The sequence below is a fragment of the Dromiciops gliroides genome, chromosome 1 (assembly GCF_019393635.1).
Source record: "Dromiciops gliroides isolate mDroGli1 chromosome 1, mDroGli1.pri, whole genome shotgun sequence".
Classification (NCBI taxonomy): Eukaryota; Metazoa; Chordata; class Mammalia; order Microbiotheria; family Microbiotheriidae; genus Dromiciops; species Dromiciops gliroides.
The window spans coordinates 613,626,054-613,640,152 of record NC_057861.1 but is presented as its reverse complement, the minus strand read 5'-3'; the positions used below and the strand labels follow the sequence as shown (position 1 = coordinate 613,640,152).

At 37.5% G+C, this 14,099-nt stretch overlaps 1 protein-coding gene across 1 annotated transcript in view; it reads right to left on the bottom strand.

Annotated features, from left to right (window-relative positions):
* GALNT12 (polypeptide N-acetylgalactosaminyltransferase 12) overlaps positions 1 to 14,099 on the bottom strand; it is a 45,959-nt gene that overhangs the window by 13,526 nt on the left and 18,334 nt on the right. Inside the window, exons 4-5 of the mRNA XM_043979374.1 lie at positions 11,036 to 11,221; positions 8,443 to 8,560 (exon numbers count right to left, since the gene is read on the bottom strand). Coding sequence (XP_043835309.1) covers positions 8,443 to 8,560; positions 11,036 to 11,221 — 304 coding nt within the window. The remainder of the gene's footprint in view (positions 1 to 8,442; positions 8,561 to 11,035; positions 11,222 to 14,099) is intronic.

Below are 14,099 nucleotides of genomic sequence, written 5' to 3'. Positions count from 1 at the left end.
ATCACAGGTCTAGTCTCTATCACCTATCCCTAATACTGTGAAAACTTGGAGGTCCTGTGATGCCACCAGTGTGAGGGACTCCCAATGTGAGAATGCCTTTCAATGACGTAGAGTGTTACTCATGGTGTTGACTAGGACCCCCAAAAAGTCACATGACTTGCCAAGAGTTACAAAGCTAATAAACTGTCAGGGGTGGGACCCGAATCCAAGTCGTCCTCGGGGATGTGAAGATAGACTGAAGAGGAAATGCCTGACAAGTGACATAGGCTTTTTGGAAGGGCCAGCCAAACAGCACTGAGGGGATAAAAAGAACCAAGGACCGACGTGCTTCATTTATTACTGTTATTGATAATAATAATACTAATCACTACAGAAAGCATTTACATAGCATTTCCTATGTGCCAGGCTCTGTGGTAAGCACTTCACAAATATTAACACATTTGACCCTCACAACAACCTTGGGAAGTTGGTGCTATGATCATCCCCATTTTACAGATAAGGAAACTGAGGCAAAGGATAAGTGACTTGCCAAAGGTCACTCAACTAGTAGATCTTTGAATCTGGATTTGAATTCAGGTCTTCCTGACTCCAGGACCAGTGCTTTATCTACTATGCCACCTAGCTACCTATAAATACTCACAGTTGTTAGATATATATTTAGGTTTTTTCTATTTGGTTAAGTTTGGATCAGAAGCCTTTATTTTTCAAATTTGTACATGTATCTATGGTTTTGTGATTTGTCTCGTTTTTCATTAATTTCTTAGTAAAGTTTCTTTTAAAAATTCTAAGCATTACTCAGTTGACCTAATAAAAAAGGCTTTTCTATACTTAGGTCAACACAGAAAATGGAGAACAGCATCCTCATATAGATTGGGTGTGGCAGTGACAATATTCCAAACAGCTCCAGAACCAGCAGAGATCCTTTAGAACAGCAAGTCCCAGAATGAATTAGGAACATCTATCTGTAACTAATGCAACTTCTCCTTGCCTGGCTGATACATTATATTACATACTGAGTTGTATATTAAACAACATGTTTATGATTCAGAGTTAATCATTATGAGCACCAATTATTGTCCCATGGTATAACAACACAATGATATCCTTCTGGGCTACTTGGGTATAACTTTTGCTTACCTCTAAACTAAAAGTACCCTAAATTACAATGCTACAAGTTTTCCATCAGCTTTTTATATTTTAAATTGTGATAAAATAATGGGATTTAGCAGATACTCAAAGCCCCACCTGGAGATTAATCTAGATTGATTGAATCAAGTGAGAGTGATTGACTGCTGATTAGCCTACTTCAAATTAACTGGATTGCAATCACACCTGGCTAGCCCTTAAGAAGGTAGCAGTTCTCAGAATTGAGAACACCTTCAAAACCAATGGATTTGGATGACGCCAACCAATCAGCTTGAAGCAGTATGTAAGGACTGCCTCTGTTCCAGACCTATAAAAAGCTTCCACAATCAGTTTGCTGGAGAGTTCTTGATTGAAGCAGGGTCGTGGTGGAGGACTTGAGGAAGAACCCGACCAGGCTGGAACTCTAGGCTAGATAAGTCTTTTCTTAACTTTCTGAACTCCATGTGAATACCTGTATGCTTTAATAAATGTTCAATGCCCAAAGACTGGTGCTGAAGCTTCTAATTTAAGGCGACCACAATATAGATTTTAAACATCACAAAATGTTTTTTCTGTCTCTTCTCTTGAAAACTACCCCCATATTACTAGAATGCCACAGATAGAGTCTCACCAAAATTGTGCTGTTTCACTGTCCTACAATATTACTTGGACTATCTTCTCAAAGATCCTGAATAACTAAAAAAGAAGGAAGAATAGAGAAACACACACGTGGTTATATAGAGAAAGGAGATAGAAAAAAAATGGAAGGAAGAAAGTAGGTTAACAAAAACAAAAATGATGGTAAGGGAGAAAAATGAATTAATAACTTCATTAAACTTCTATACTAAATAGTATATGAATTTCTAGTTTAAATGAGGAAAACATAATAAAAAATAAAAACAAAATTTGAAACAATAGTGGTTTACTTTATAACCAACAAATTGGAAGGAAAAAGACGAAAGATGGAAACAGTGTTGAAGAGGATGCAGGAAGACAGAAACTCTAATAAACTTTTGGGGAAGCTGTGAATTAGTAGAAACATTTTGGAAAACAATGTGGAATTATGCATTTTTTAAAAAATAGCTAAAATATCCATATCCTTTGAGCTAGAGATCCCTTTGCTAGGCATATATACCCCAAAGATCAGAGGAGGTCAAACACAGAAAGGAATAATATATTTCAAAAGATTCACTTCAGCATTTGCGGGGTGGGGAGCAAACAACTGGAAACAAAAGAGGTTCCTAATGATCTTAGAATGGCTAACAAATTATACTACATGAACACACAGACTATTGTTATGCCAAAGCAAACAATGACTACAGAGAAGTCAGAGAAACATGAGAAAGTATACATGAACTGATGCAGAGCGAAGACAGGAAAACAATATACACAATGATTATATCAACATAAGGAAAAAGAAAAAGAAAACTGAACCCCAGAGAAGTATTGAGAAAAAAGCATATTTTGCCATTATCTCTACCCCCTTTTTCTGCAGATAGCAGGGCTATGAGTGTGGAATACTGTATTTACTGTCAGACATAATTAATATGCAGGTTGTTCTTGCTGAATGTGTTTTCCTCTTTCTTTTTACATTTTTATTACAAGAAAAAATTCACTAGGTACAAAGATGAGAGGTGTATTCAGAAATGAAGATGATGTTAAAAATAGCAATTTAAAAATTAAATTACATTAAAAAAATAAACTGATGAAGCATAGAATAAGTGGAACCAGGAAAACAATATAATGACTACAACATCGTAAAGGAAAACACCTTTGAAATACTTGTAGAACTACAGTCAATGCCATGATCACTGATGATGATGAAAAAGAAGAAGAAGAAGAAGAAGAAGAAGAAGAAGAAGAAGAAGAAGAAGAAGAAGAAGAAGAAGAAGAAGAAGAAGAAGAAGAAGAAGAAGAAGAATTTGTTTCCCAACCTCTTGGCAGAGAAGTGAAGGAGAACAAGACATTTTCAGATGAGGCCAATGTTGTTTTGCTTTAATCATGCTTATTTGCTAAAAGAGAGGGATTGGGGAGGGAGAAAGAGGGGGAGAATTTTAGGAGGAAGTAAGGTAAAAAATATGCCAAAATGAAGAAGAAAAGAAAGAAAAGACTATCAATGAAACATTTAAAAATATACAGAAGACAGCAGAAGGAAGTTCAGAAAAGGACACAAAAACTAGGACAACGTTTGAACTGCTGTTTTAAATTTCCAATATACTATTTTTAAAAAACTGAATATAATAAAGATTCATAGGTTTCATAGGCAACCTTCTTTTTCTGTTCCTAGGCATTAAGTGGAGCAGTGAATAAAGTATGGGACTGGAGTCAGGAAGACTTGAGTTCAAATTCAGCCTTAGGCACTTCCTAGATGTGTGATTCTGGGCAAATCACTTAACCTCGGTTTGCCTCAGTTTCCTCATTTGTAAAATGGGGATAATAATAGCAACTACTTCCCAGGGTTGTTATGAGGATCAAAATAATAATTATAAAACACTTAGCATAGTCCCTTCACATTGTAAGTATTATATATGAATGTTAACTAGCAAGTTATAAAAGTGTTCGTGCCTGTCATTTGATGTTTGTCAGTTCAAAATAACTAAAGGAATTTCTATTTTAAAAAAGATGGTACCTCCTTTCCCTTCATTGTAGAGAATAGCCCTATGGATATAGAATATAACATATACTATCAAATGTGGTCAGTGTGTTGGTTTTGGTGAACTGAGGTTTTTCCCCCATTGTTTTATCTTTGTTACAAGGGAAAGCTCACTGAGTAGGGGAAAGGGAGGAAAAGATTCAGAAATAAATGTGAGGCAATGACAAAAGACATAAATAAAAATAAAATGTGTTTTTAAAATAGGGAGGAAATATTCTAAAAAGAAATTATCTTTAATTTTATAGAAATCTCTTTGAGGTCACATTGTTTCAAAGTTCGTAAAAGGATAAAGAATATTGGCTCCTTAAAACAAAACAGTACAAAACTAGTTGTATCACTTTCTTCTACAGTCAAGGAAGCAGTGATGGATAGAAGACAAATGCTTTTGTCAAAGACAGATGCTTTCTTGACCTTTAAAAGGCACTTCAGAGCCATTAAGAATGAAGAAAGAATCCAAACTCCTTACCACACCATCTCTGCCAAAAAATAAATGGCACTATTCTCTGTCCCTGAGGAATGAAGTGTTCCACATAAGTGAATTTTCTAAATAACTGAATATGTAGTTTGTCTTATCTATAACTGTAATAAACATGAACTTTCTAAATAATTGAATAAGCTAGATTATCTATAATTATATAGACTTATGTGTGTTTGCATATGTGTGTACATATATATATATATTCACTTTCTCTGTATACAAAGTAATGAAGTCCTTAGTAATGAAAACCCCTTATTGATCAACTGATCCTTATTTTATAAATAGAGACAAAAATAAAGCTTAAGAAAATATTTCCAGTATAAATGTTATTTGTATGCAGTTCTTTTCTTTCTTTCTTTCTTTCCTTTCTTTCTTTCTTTCTGGGGCAACGAGGGTTAAGTGACTTGCCCAGGGCCACACAGCTAATAAGTGTCAAGTGTCTGAGGCTGGATTTGAACTCAGGTCTTCCTGAATCCAGGGCCAGTGCTTTATCCACTGCGCCACCTAGCTTCCCCCTGTATGCAGCTATTTTCATGTTGTCTACATAGTTAAACTATGAATTCCTTGAAAAAATGGACTGTCTTTTTCCTTTCTTTGTATCCCCAGTGCTTAACACAGTGTGGGGCACACAGTAGCCACTTAATATATGTTTTGCTGGGTGCAGCTAGGTGGCACAGTGGATAAAGCACCAGCCCTGGAATCATGAGGACCTGAGTTCAAATGTAACTTTAGACACTTGACACTTACTCGCTGTGTGACCCTGGACAAGTCACTTAACCCTCACTGCCCCCCCCCACAGACACACACACATACACACACAAAAATTCCACTCATAAATGTTTGATGACTGTTCAGTGTTCAAGGATTTTTGGGGAGGGGGGGTTTAAAGACATACTGGCAATTAGTTATCCAAAGATCAATTAGAAATCTTGGTTTCGAATTCTTGACACATGTACCTTCATTACCCAAGTATTTTGTTGATATTATCTGTTTGGCATTACTCATTGTACAGCCTGTACAGCAAGAGCCAAAAATCCTAACCCTTGATTTCATTTCCCATGTCCCATAGAGGGCATGATTCAGAAAGACAGCTTAACAAAAAACATTAACTTTGGCTGGTCTAATGCTATCCTTAGCCTGAATGAACCAACTGTAGCACAGAGTGAAAAGCCAGGAGTTACACGGGATGTGGGAAGTGGTTAGCTTGTTACTTCCTGTTGAACCAGAGCATTATAATGCGGCTTCATCATTTTGCCTGAAGTATTATAAATTCTCCAAATGTGGTTTTGTTTATACAACTTTTCTGGCTTAAGAACCTATGTTACCACTAATGATATCTGACCCCCCACCCCCTCCACTGTCTACTTTCTGGCATTTCACTGCTATTGGTCCCTCTATCAAAGGGCAAGTAAGGGAAGGAAAATGCAAATAAATTAAATTTTTCTACTCAGTAATACCCTTGGCAAAAGTTTGAAAGGGGAAAAAGAGATTGAGATCCTTTATACTAAAAATGAAAGGGAAGAAAGGAAGGAAGGAAGGAAGGAAGGAAGGAAGGAAGGAAGGAAGGAAGGAAGGAAGGAAGGAAGGAAGGAAGGAAGGAAGGAAGGAAGGAAGGAAGGAAAATGTTTTGTTCTTGTTTCTGGTTATTTGGGAATTTCATGTAACAGAGTCTAACGTTCACTAGTCTTTCTGACCAATATGATCAGAGCATTTCCTAAAGACTTCTCCAGAAAGTATTTATCCAGAGGGGGAAAGACTTGAGAAAGAAAACAAATTCCTGACTTTCTGGGGCTGGAGGACTTTGATGGATTGCTTTAAGTTATAGATTTAAGAAGTAAGAGTTGGACAGAGGGTACCTCATGGGCTCCTTTACTCAGAAAATTCAGAAAGTAGAACTAGAACACAGCAGGTACCTTGAACAGTTAAACATTGAGATCATGTAGTTCAGTGATATTGCAGCCCAAGCCACTCTAAGACTACCTACCAGTTTGCTCAAGCCTTCCTGGCTGTTGGCATATGGACTAGCAGTAGAACAGATTTACTAGGGAAAGAGATACCCAGTCTGTCCTTTCTAAGTCACTCAAGGTTTAGGAAGAAGGTCCCAAAATTTGAATGAGAATATGGCTCTCGATCATATGAGACGGTAGATATAGGACATATATACTCTTCACCTACAGAACCGGATTAGTGAAACATATTCTGAGATTGTTTTCTCTATGGACAATCTCAAGCTGGCATCGGGATGGTTTATAGCTGCCAGAAACAAAAATTTTGTAATAGCTAGCATTTATAGAGCTGCTTTAAGGTTTACAAAGCACTTTACATATGTTGTCTCATTTGATCCTCCCAACAACTGTTGGGTGCCAATAGCCAATAGTTTAGGTGCTATTATTATCTCCATCTTATATACAAGGAAACTAAAAAAGACAGAAGTTAAGGGCCTTGCCTACGGTCACATTAGTAAATATAGGAGTTAAAAAGATCCGGGTTTGAATCTTCCCTCTTGAAGATCCAAGTTCAAATTCAGCCTCAGACACTTACTAGTATATGACCCTGGGCAAGTTACTTAACTTCTGCCTCAGAGGCAGAGTGGCCCATATATCACTGGATCTCTGACCAGACTATTTTAAGTATCCCCTATTTTTGCAAGATGCCATCAGTGAGATTAGAAACCACTCATACAGGTAGGCAGCTAAAGAACTAAGGAAGTCAGTTGGCCTACCATCTCCTCATGTTAGATGTAATGCTCTAATACAGGAACTATTGCTTAATATTGTTGTTAGATTTATTCTAACACTATGCCTGGTACAGAGTTGTTCCTCCTTCATTTTTCAAAGAGGACCAACACCACAGGGTGATGACTTGTGTGCAAATTGGAATTAAATGAGGCAGAGTGAAGCAAAGTCATCAACCTCACTCTTCCAGTGTCATCAAAGTCCAGTGGATGACCTTAGCATCTTTAGTATATGACCAAGCTCCAAGCACCCCACAACACCTACTTCAGCTGTCTTCATGGCCCACTGGAACACAGTGTTCTCTTCTACCTATTCTCCCAGAGGACATCTTCACATGCTTGGGGTAGACACTCCCCAAAGCAACTTGGAGCCATAGGTGTGAGGCAGGTGAAAGGTGGACACCAAAGATTGGATGAGAAGCCCTGAAAAGCACTCCATAAGCCCTCACACCAGAGGTGCTAGTCCTCCTGAAACATTCCTACATTCCCTGTCACATAGTAGGCATTTAATAAATATTTGATGAGTGATTGATTCTTGTCACTAATTAGCATAAACATAAAAGACAAGATTTTTTTTTTGGTCCAAACTACCTGTGATTTTATTAATATAGGGCAAGGTCAAATCTGACAGACTTGTTTTCGTATAGCCTAGGGCTATAGAGTAAGGAATGGTGTAACTACAACAGGATTAGATAGTAATTTGCCTACCCCAGGCAGGGAATTCCCAATAAGGAAACTTTCTCTAATAATGCAAATAAACAACTGTCCTAAGAATTATATAGTCTCAGACAATTGCCTGGGGCATACAGAGATTTAAGTGATTTGCCTATGGTCACACTGTCAGTGTTAGAAGCAACACTCAGGTCTTTCTGACTTTGGAATGGGTCTCAACTCACAAAGTCCCTGATGCATCTCTGTTGTTGAAATTCAGTCATTTCTGACTCTGGGGTCTTCTTGGTGAAAACTACTAGAACGGTTTGCCATTTCCTTCTCTAGCTCATTTTACAGAGGAGGATCTGAGGCCAACAGGGTTAAGTGACTTGCCCAGGGTCACCCAGCTAGTAACTGAGGCCAGATTTGAACTTGGGAAGATGAGTTTTCCTGACTCCAGACCCCACATTCTATCCACTATACTACCTTGCTGCAATGCATCTCTATAACCAATAAAGAAATGATTATTTTCTTTTAAATTGTTGATGGAGTTTCCAGTTTTTGAATTAGCAAACATCTATATCTGGTAGAATGGGGCAACCTGGGTTAAGCACTCACACAAGAACTAAAACATGCAGTTAGTAAAGATTACATGCTTGGTGCATCCATTAATATGGTTGACTTGTTATATATAGTGAGAGCATTTCCACTACTCTTTAACAGTATATATCTCTATATTCAATAGAAGTCAATTTGCTATTTTGCTAAAATTTAATTCAAATAGTTAATTATAACACTTACCCTAAATGAGAACTCAAGGTTTTCTCCTCCCCATACTTCCATTCCTGTATCATAGGATCCAAGATACTCAAAATATCTCTTATTCACAGCAAACAGTCCACCAGCCATGGTTGGGGACCTAGAAATATTTACATATTGATTCTAATATAGGCAGAAAGAAGCTATTTACAACTTCAAAAGGTCATTTATGTATACGTTTTTCAATCTTGTTAGCCTAACAGGCTCAAGCTCAGGTTTACATTAGAAGCAAAAGGGACATATTTCCATTTATTTGAGCTTCTCTTTGGTTTCTTCCATACAAGGGCTAGCCCTCTCTCTAGCAGCCAAATTTAATAACTTCTGACTCTTCTTACAGTGATCCATTAGCTTCTATTATGACTAGGTTTATTTTTTCTACCACATTTTAATCCAAATATAGGCTGCCCTGGATATAGGCAAATTAGATCTCCTTGAAATGGAAAAAAAATTATGTATAGGTACTTAGTCCTTCAGGGACTTATAATATTGTTAGCATGAGTACAACCTGTACTGGCACAGACTGCAACTCTTCTGAGACTCAGTAGGGAGTCTCTGAGCATCATTGTAGCTAAAAAAAATCCATCATTCTCTGGCCAACCTGGGCAAGGGCCTCTCCAGCCTTGGTTAGGCTAGTCTTCAAATTGTCAAATTACCACTAGGCCTGTACCTGAAGTCCTTTCAGCCCAATATTACCTGTTAGTATCTGTATTCCAAGGGCATACATAGCCAATGAGAAATCACAGTAAGTCCCTGCAGTAGAATTAAGAAACCTAGGATTTTAGTGGAAGTATACATGGGAAAAGTCTCAATTACCAGCAGCAACCAGCTTATATACAAGTCAGATTTTGAGGGGAAAATGACCTTTGTTCAGTCTGATTTGGGTTTGGGGGTATGAATGAACAATTATACCCCAAAAGTGCTGATTAATGTACTGATATTACTTTAGAAGGGGCAGACTTTCCTGAGGTGTTTGAATCCTGTTGTGTTTTATATTTCTGTCAGAGACTTCAACACATTGAATTTGGAAACCTTAACAAGTTTGTAGTTGACCCAAAACTAGAAAGGAACACTAATAGGTCAAATCATAGAATCAAGATTCAAAAATCAAATTTAAGAGGGATAAATTTAGTCATAATTAATTTTTAATAATAAATTGTACAGGGGAAGCTAGGTGGCGCAGTGGATAAAGCACTGGCCCTGGATTCAGGAGGACCTGAGTTCAAATCCAACCTCAGACACTTAACACTTACTAGCTGTGTGACCCTGAGCAAGTCACTTAATCCCAATTGCCTCAACAAAAAATAATAATAATAATTTGTACAAGTACAGGTTAAAAGAGATTTAATTTGTCAGTTCATTAAAACAAACAAAGAAAACCCTAGGAGTTACAATTCATCACAACCTTAATATAAATAAGCAATGAACAATGTGACACAGGCACTTTTTAAAAATATAACTAACTGGGTTCCATTAATAGACTGTGGTGTTCACACCAAGTAGAAGTAATTCAGCCTATACTGGTCAGCCCACATCTGAATTATCAGGTTCATTTCTGAGAGCCATATTTTAGAAGAATGCTCACAAACCAGATTTTGTCCCCAGGAGGACAACCAAAATGGTGAGAGTTCTAGAAATCATGTCATAAGGAAAAGCTAAAGTAACCAGTGATTTTTAATAAGAAATCTTGTGGGAAGCAGGCAGGAATAATCAATATCTTCAATTAATTAAAGAGTTATTAGTACCAGTTTACCAAAAAGAACCCATTTTTTTTTGGCATGGTTTGTTCTTGGTGAAGCCATGATGGCTCATAAATCCCCAGAACTCCTGCCCCCCCCTTTTTTTTCCTGGAAAAGACGGAAACACTATAAAGTCAACAAAAGTCCCAATTAGGGGAGGTCACCGTTCACTTCCCAGGCCACTGATTCATCCTGTATTAATCTGTCAGCTTATGAACTAGAGTTTACACAATTTATCAATTTGCCTGAACAAAGATTTGTGGCCCCAGCCATGCAATGAAAACCTAAGCAGTCTAATGGAAACTCAAAAGAACACATGGTTTTCTTGACCATTATTAACTTCCCTTCTGTACCTGTCCACAAGCTTACCCAACTGAAAAGTATTCAAAAGTGCTTAATTATGATTTAACTGGAGTTTCATAAGATTACAGAATTATAGACTCACAACTAGAAGGAACCTTATTAGGTTTTATCTATCTTTGAAACAAACAGCCCTTTACAAGATAAAATGCCCCTGATTATTATTCAACAAATACACATGCTCACACACATTTGGGAACAATGATAGCTAAACAACAGGTCACTAGAGAGCCTCCAAAAATAATTTTCTTGAGGAGGTCAATGGAAAATGTTAGTCTAGAAAGGGCTGACACCAAGATGGCAACCAACTGAAGTTTTTCTCATGAAGTTTCCTGGGCATCTGAGTATCCAAGTCCCGGGGTTTGATACTCCAGGTCAAAAAGAAAGACACAGGTCTATGAGAAGAGTCATAGTTAGAGGTGATTTGTAAAATAATAAGCATGAAAAATCAAGTAAAACAAAGATAAATGATTCCTGACCTGATGACATCAATCTTGGAACGCCTTTGTTTTTGCTCCCTCTCTGGCACCACATGCCAAGTGAACACCAGTCTCCAGTCAAAACCTCCAATCTGTGGTTCCCCCGCATTTCCCAAATACTCAAATGTATTCCAATCAATGACATCAATCACAGGACATACAACGGCTGATTTTTCTTCATGAATCCTGAAAATAGCAGTTAGATGTTTGTCCCTTAGTAAATCTGAAAATTAAAGCTTTGTTCGCACTTGTATTTTGAATGATAATTGTCCATAATTTTAAATAAGAACTTGTACTTGGATTAGACTTATCATGCTGCCATGACCAAAAATGGAACTGGCTACCTCTGAGGTAAATTCCCCAACACTGTCAGTATTACTATAGGAGTTTGTTGACAATGTTGGGAATATTGGAGATAGGATTCCTGCATTAGGTGTGTTTTTGGACTAAATGAAGCTCAAATTCCCCTTTGAGACTAAAATCCTATGAAAACATTGGCTGAACTTTGGTCCTTGCTATAGAATATAAGAAAGTTAAACATTTATTCAGTCAGTATTTGATTAAATACATGATTAGACATGACAATTATTAACGGAACCCTAAATAGTGGTTTTTATTATTGTTTTTCCTGGCTACCGTAGCCTATGCTTGCTCTTTAGCTATCCAATTATTCACTCACCAAGCATTTATAAAGCACATACTGTTTGCTTCACAAATGTGCTAAAGCTGTGAAAGATACAAAAGAAGTAAAAGATATTCCTACTTTTGAGGTACTTATGGTTGTTGGGGAGCCGATCAGTATATAAAACCACTCACGAAAAATCAAGTCACTTTATGTCCAATTTATGTGAATTAATTAATCATTACTTTATATCCAATATATATAAATTGAGACTATAAACATAACTGCCCTAAGAGCTCTGCATAAGGAAAAGACTTTTGGGGACCAACTGTAACCACTTTGGAAATAGTTCACGGAGAAAGGAAGTCTTGAGTTGGGTCCTAAAAGAAGCACAGAATTCAATTCAACCAGTATTTGAATCCCTACTTTGTACAAAGTACTGTGAAGGCTACAAAGAGGACAGAAGCAGAGCCTCTGTCTTAAAGAGCTTAAAATCTGAAAGGGGAGATAAGACAAGCATGTAAATAACTATAACAAGGTGCAATGTGGTAAGTGCCTTGGCAAAAGAACACAGTGTTCTTGTGGTTTCAGAGAAGGAAGGGCTGACATTTAGTTGGGAGATACAGAAGTTTCCTAAAGGTGGAACTTGAGATAAACCTTGAAAAACAAATAGGAGTTTGGCAAGAAAGGATGGGACAAAGAGAAAGCATGAGTAAAGCATGGCCTAAATGGTGCAGAAAGGACAGGATTCATTTGGGAACTAAAAAGCAGTTGTTTGGCTAAAATAGATGTTAAAATTTGTTTTGGGGGGGAAAAAAAAACTTGTTTTTGTTCAGTCATTTCAGTTGTATTTTACTCTTTGTGACCTAATTTGGGGTTTTCTTGGCAAAGACACTGGAATGGTTTGCCATTTCCTTCTCCAACTCACTTTACAGATGAGGAAACTGAGGCCAACAGGGTTAAGTGACACTGCTAGTAACTGTCTGAGGCCAGATTTGAACTTGGAAAGATGAGTCTTCCTGACTTGAGGCCTGGCACTCTATCCACTGTGCCGCCTAGCTGTCCCTGATGGTATGACTAGTGAGAGATAAAAGTGAAGAGGCAGGTTCAAGTTTTATTTTACAGAGCCCTGATTATCAGGAAAAAGAGTTTGACATAATTTTGCAAACATTGTTTTTTATCAGTGAGTGAAATATTTTCTAAGAGTCGAAGAAATATTCTATTATTTAGAATTTTAAATCAGATTCAAATCCTGTCTGACACTAATTTGTGAAACAGGCAAATTATTTAACCTTTGTAAGGCTCAGTTTCCTAATAAGTCAACCAACAAGCATTTAAGTGCCCAGCACTAAGGAGTAGGGATGCAAAGGCAAAAGCTAATAAGTCACTGACCTCAAGGAGCTTACAATCTAACAGGAGAGACAAGATATGTATGTATAGACATGCAAAATGCATACTTTTTGAGGAAAATATAGTGAGCTCTATCCTGGGCATGTTGATTTTGAGATGCCTTCTAAAATTCTAGTTTGAGATATACAGAAGGCAATTCATGATGAATAACTGTAGCTCGGGAGAGCTATTAGAACAGGATACATAAGTGTGGGAGTGCTTTGCACAGAAATGAGAACTGAGCCCAAGGGGAATTGACAAGGTCACCAAGTAAGAGTATGCAAAGACAGAAGAAGGTTCAGAACAAAGCTTGGGGTATAACTACAGTTGGGCAGCTAAGTGGTGCAGTGTGGATAGAGCATTGAGCCGAGAGTGAGGAAGACCCTAAATTAAAATCCACCCTCAGATACCTACTACTTTGTGACTCTGGAAAATAACTGAACCCTTTTTGCCTTAGCTTCCTCATCTGTAAAATGAACTAGAGAAGGAAATGGCAAACCACTCTGGTATCTTTGCCAAGAAAATGCCAAACAGGGTCACGAAGAGTTGGACAAGACTAAAAATGACTGAACAACATCAACAAATACCTATAGTTAGGATATATACTATGGATAATGACTCGGCAAAGAAGACTGAGAAGGAGATGTCAAAGAGGTTAAGTGCAAACCCGAAAAAAAGCAATCACAAAAACCCAGATTGGGGAAAGTGTCTAGGAGATGGAAATCAACAGTGTCAAAGGTCACAGAGATCAAGAAGCTTGAGAAGAGATCATCAGTTTGGGCAAGTTAGAAACCCCTGGGAACTTTGGTGAAAGCAGCTTCATTTGAGAGATCAGGTCAGAAGGCAGATTTGAAAGTGCCTTGCTTTGACTCTCTAATATTTTTATTGTCTTGATTTTGTTACCAATATTCTGAAGCTCACCCATCTATTTTTATTGACCATACTCTCATCTGGTACAGCAACAAAATAAAAGCTTATTGATGATTTTTCAACCATAACTGAGAACTTCCTAGGAGAGTATCAGAAAATGAAGGTCACAGGCTTCCCTACATC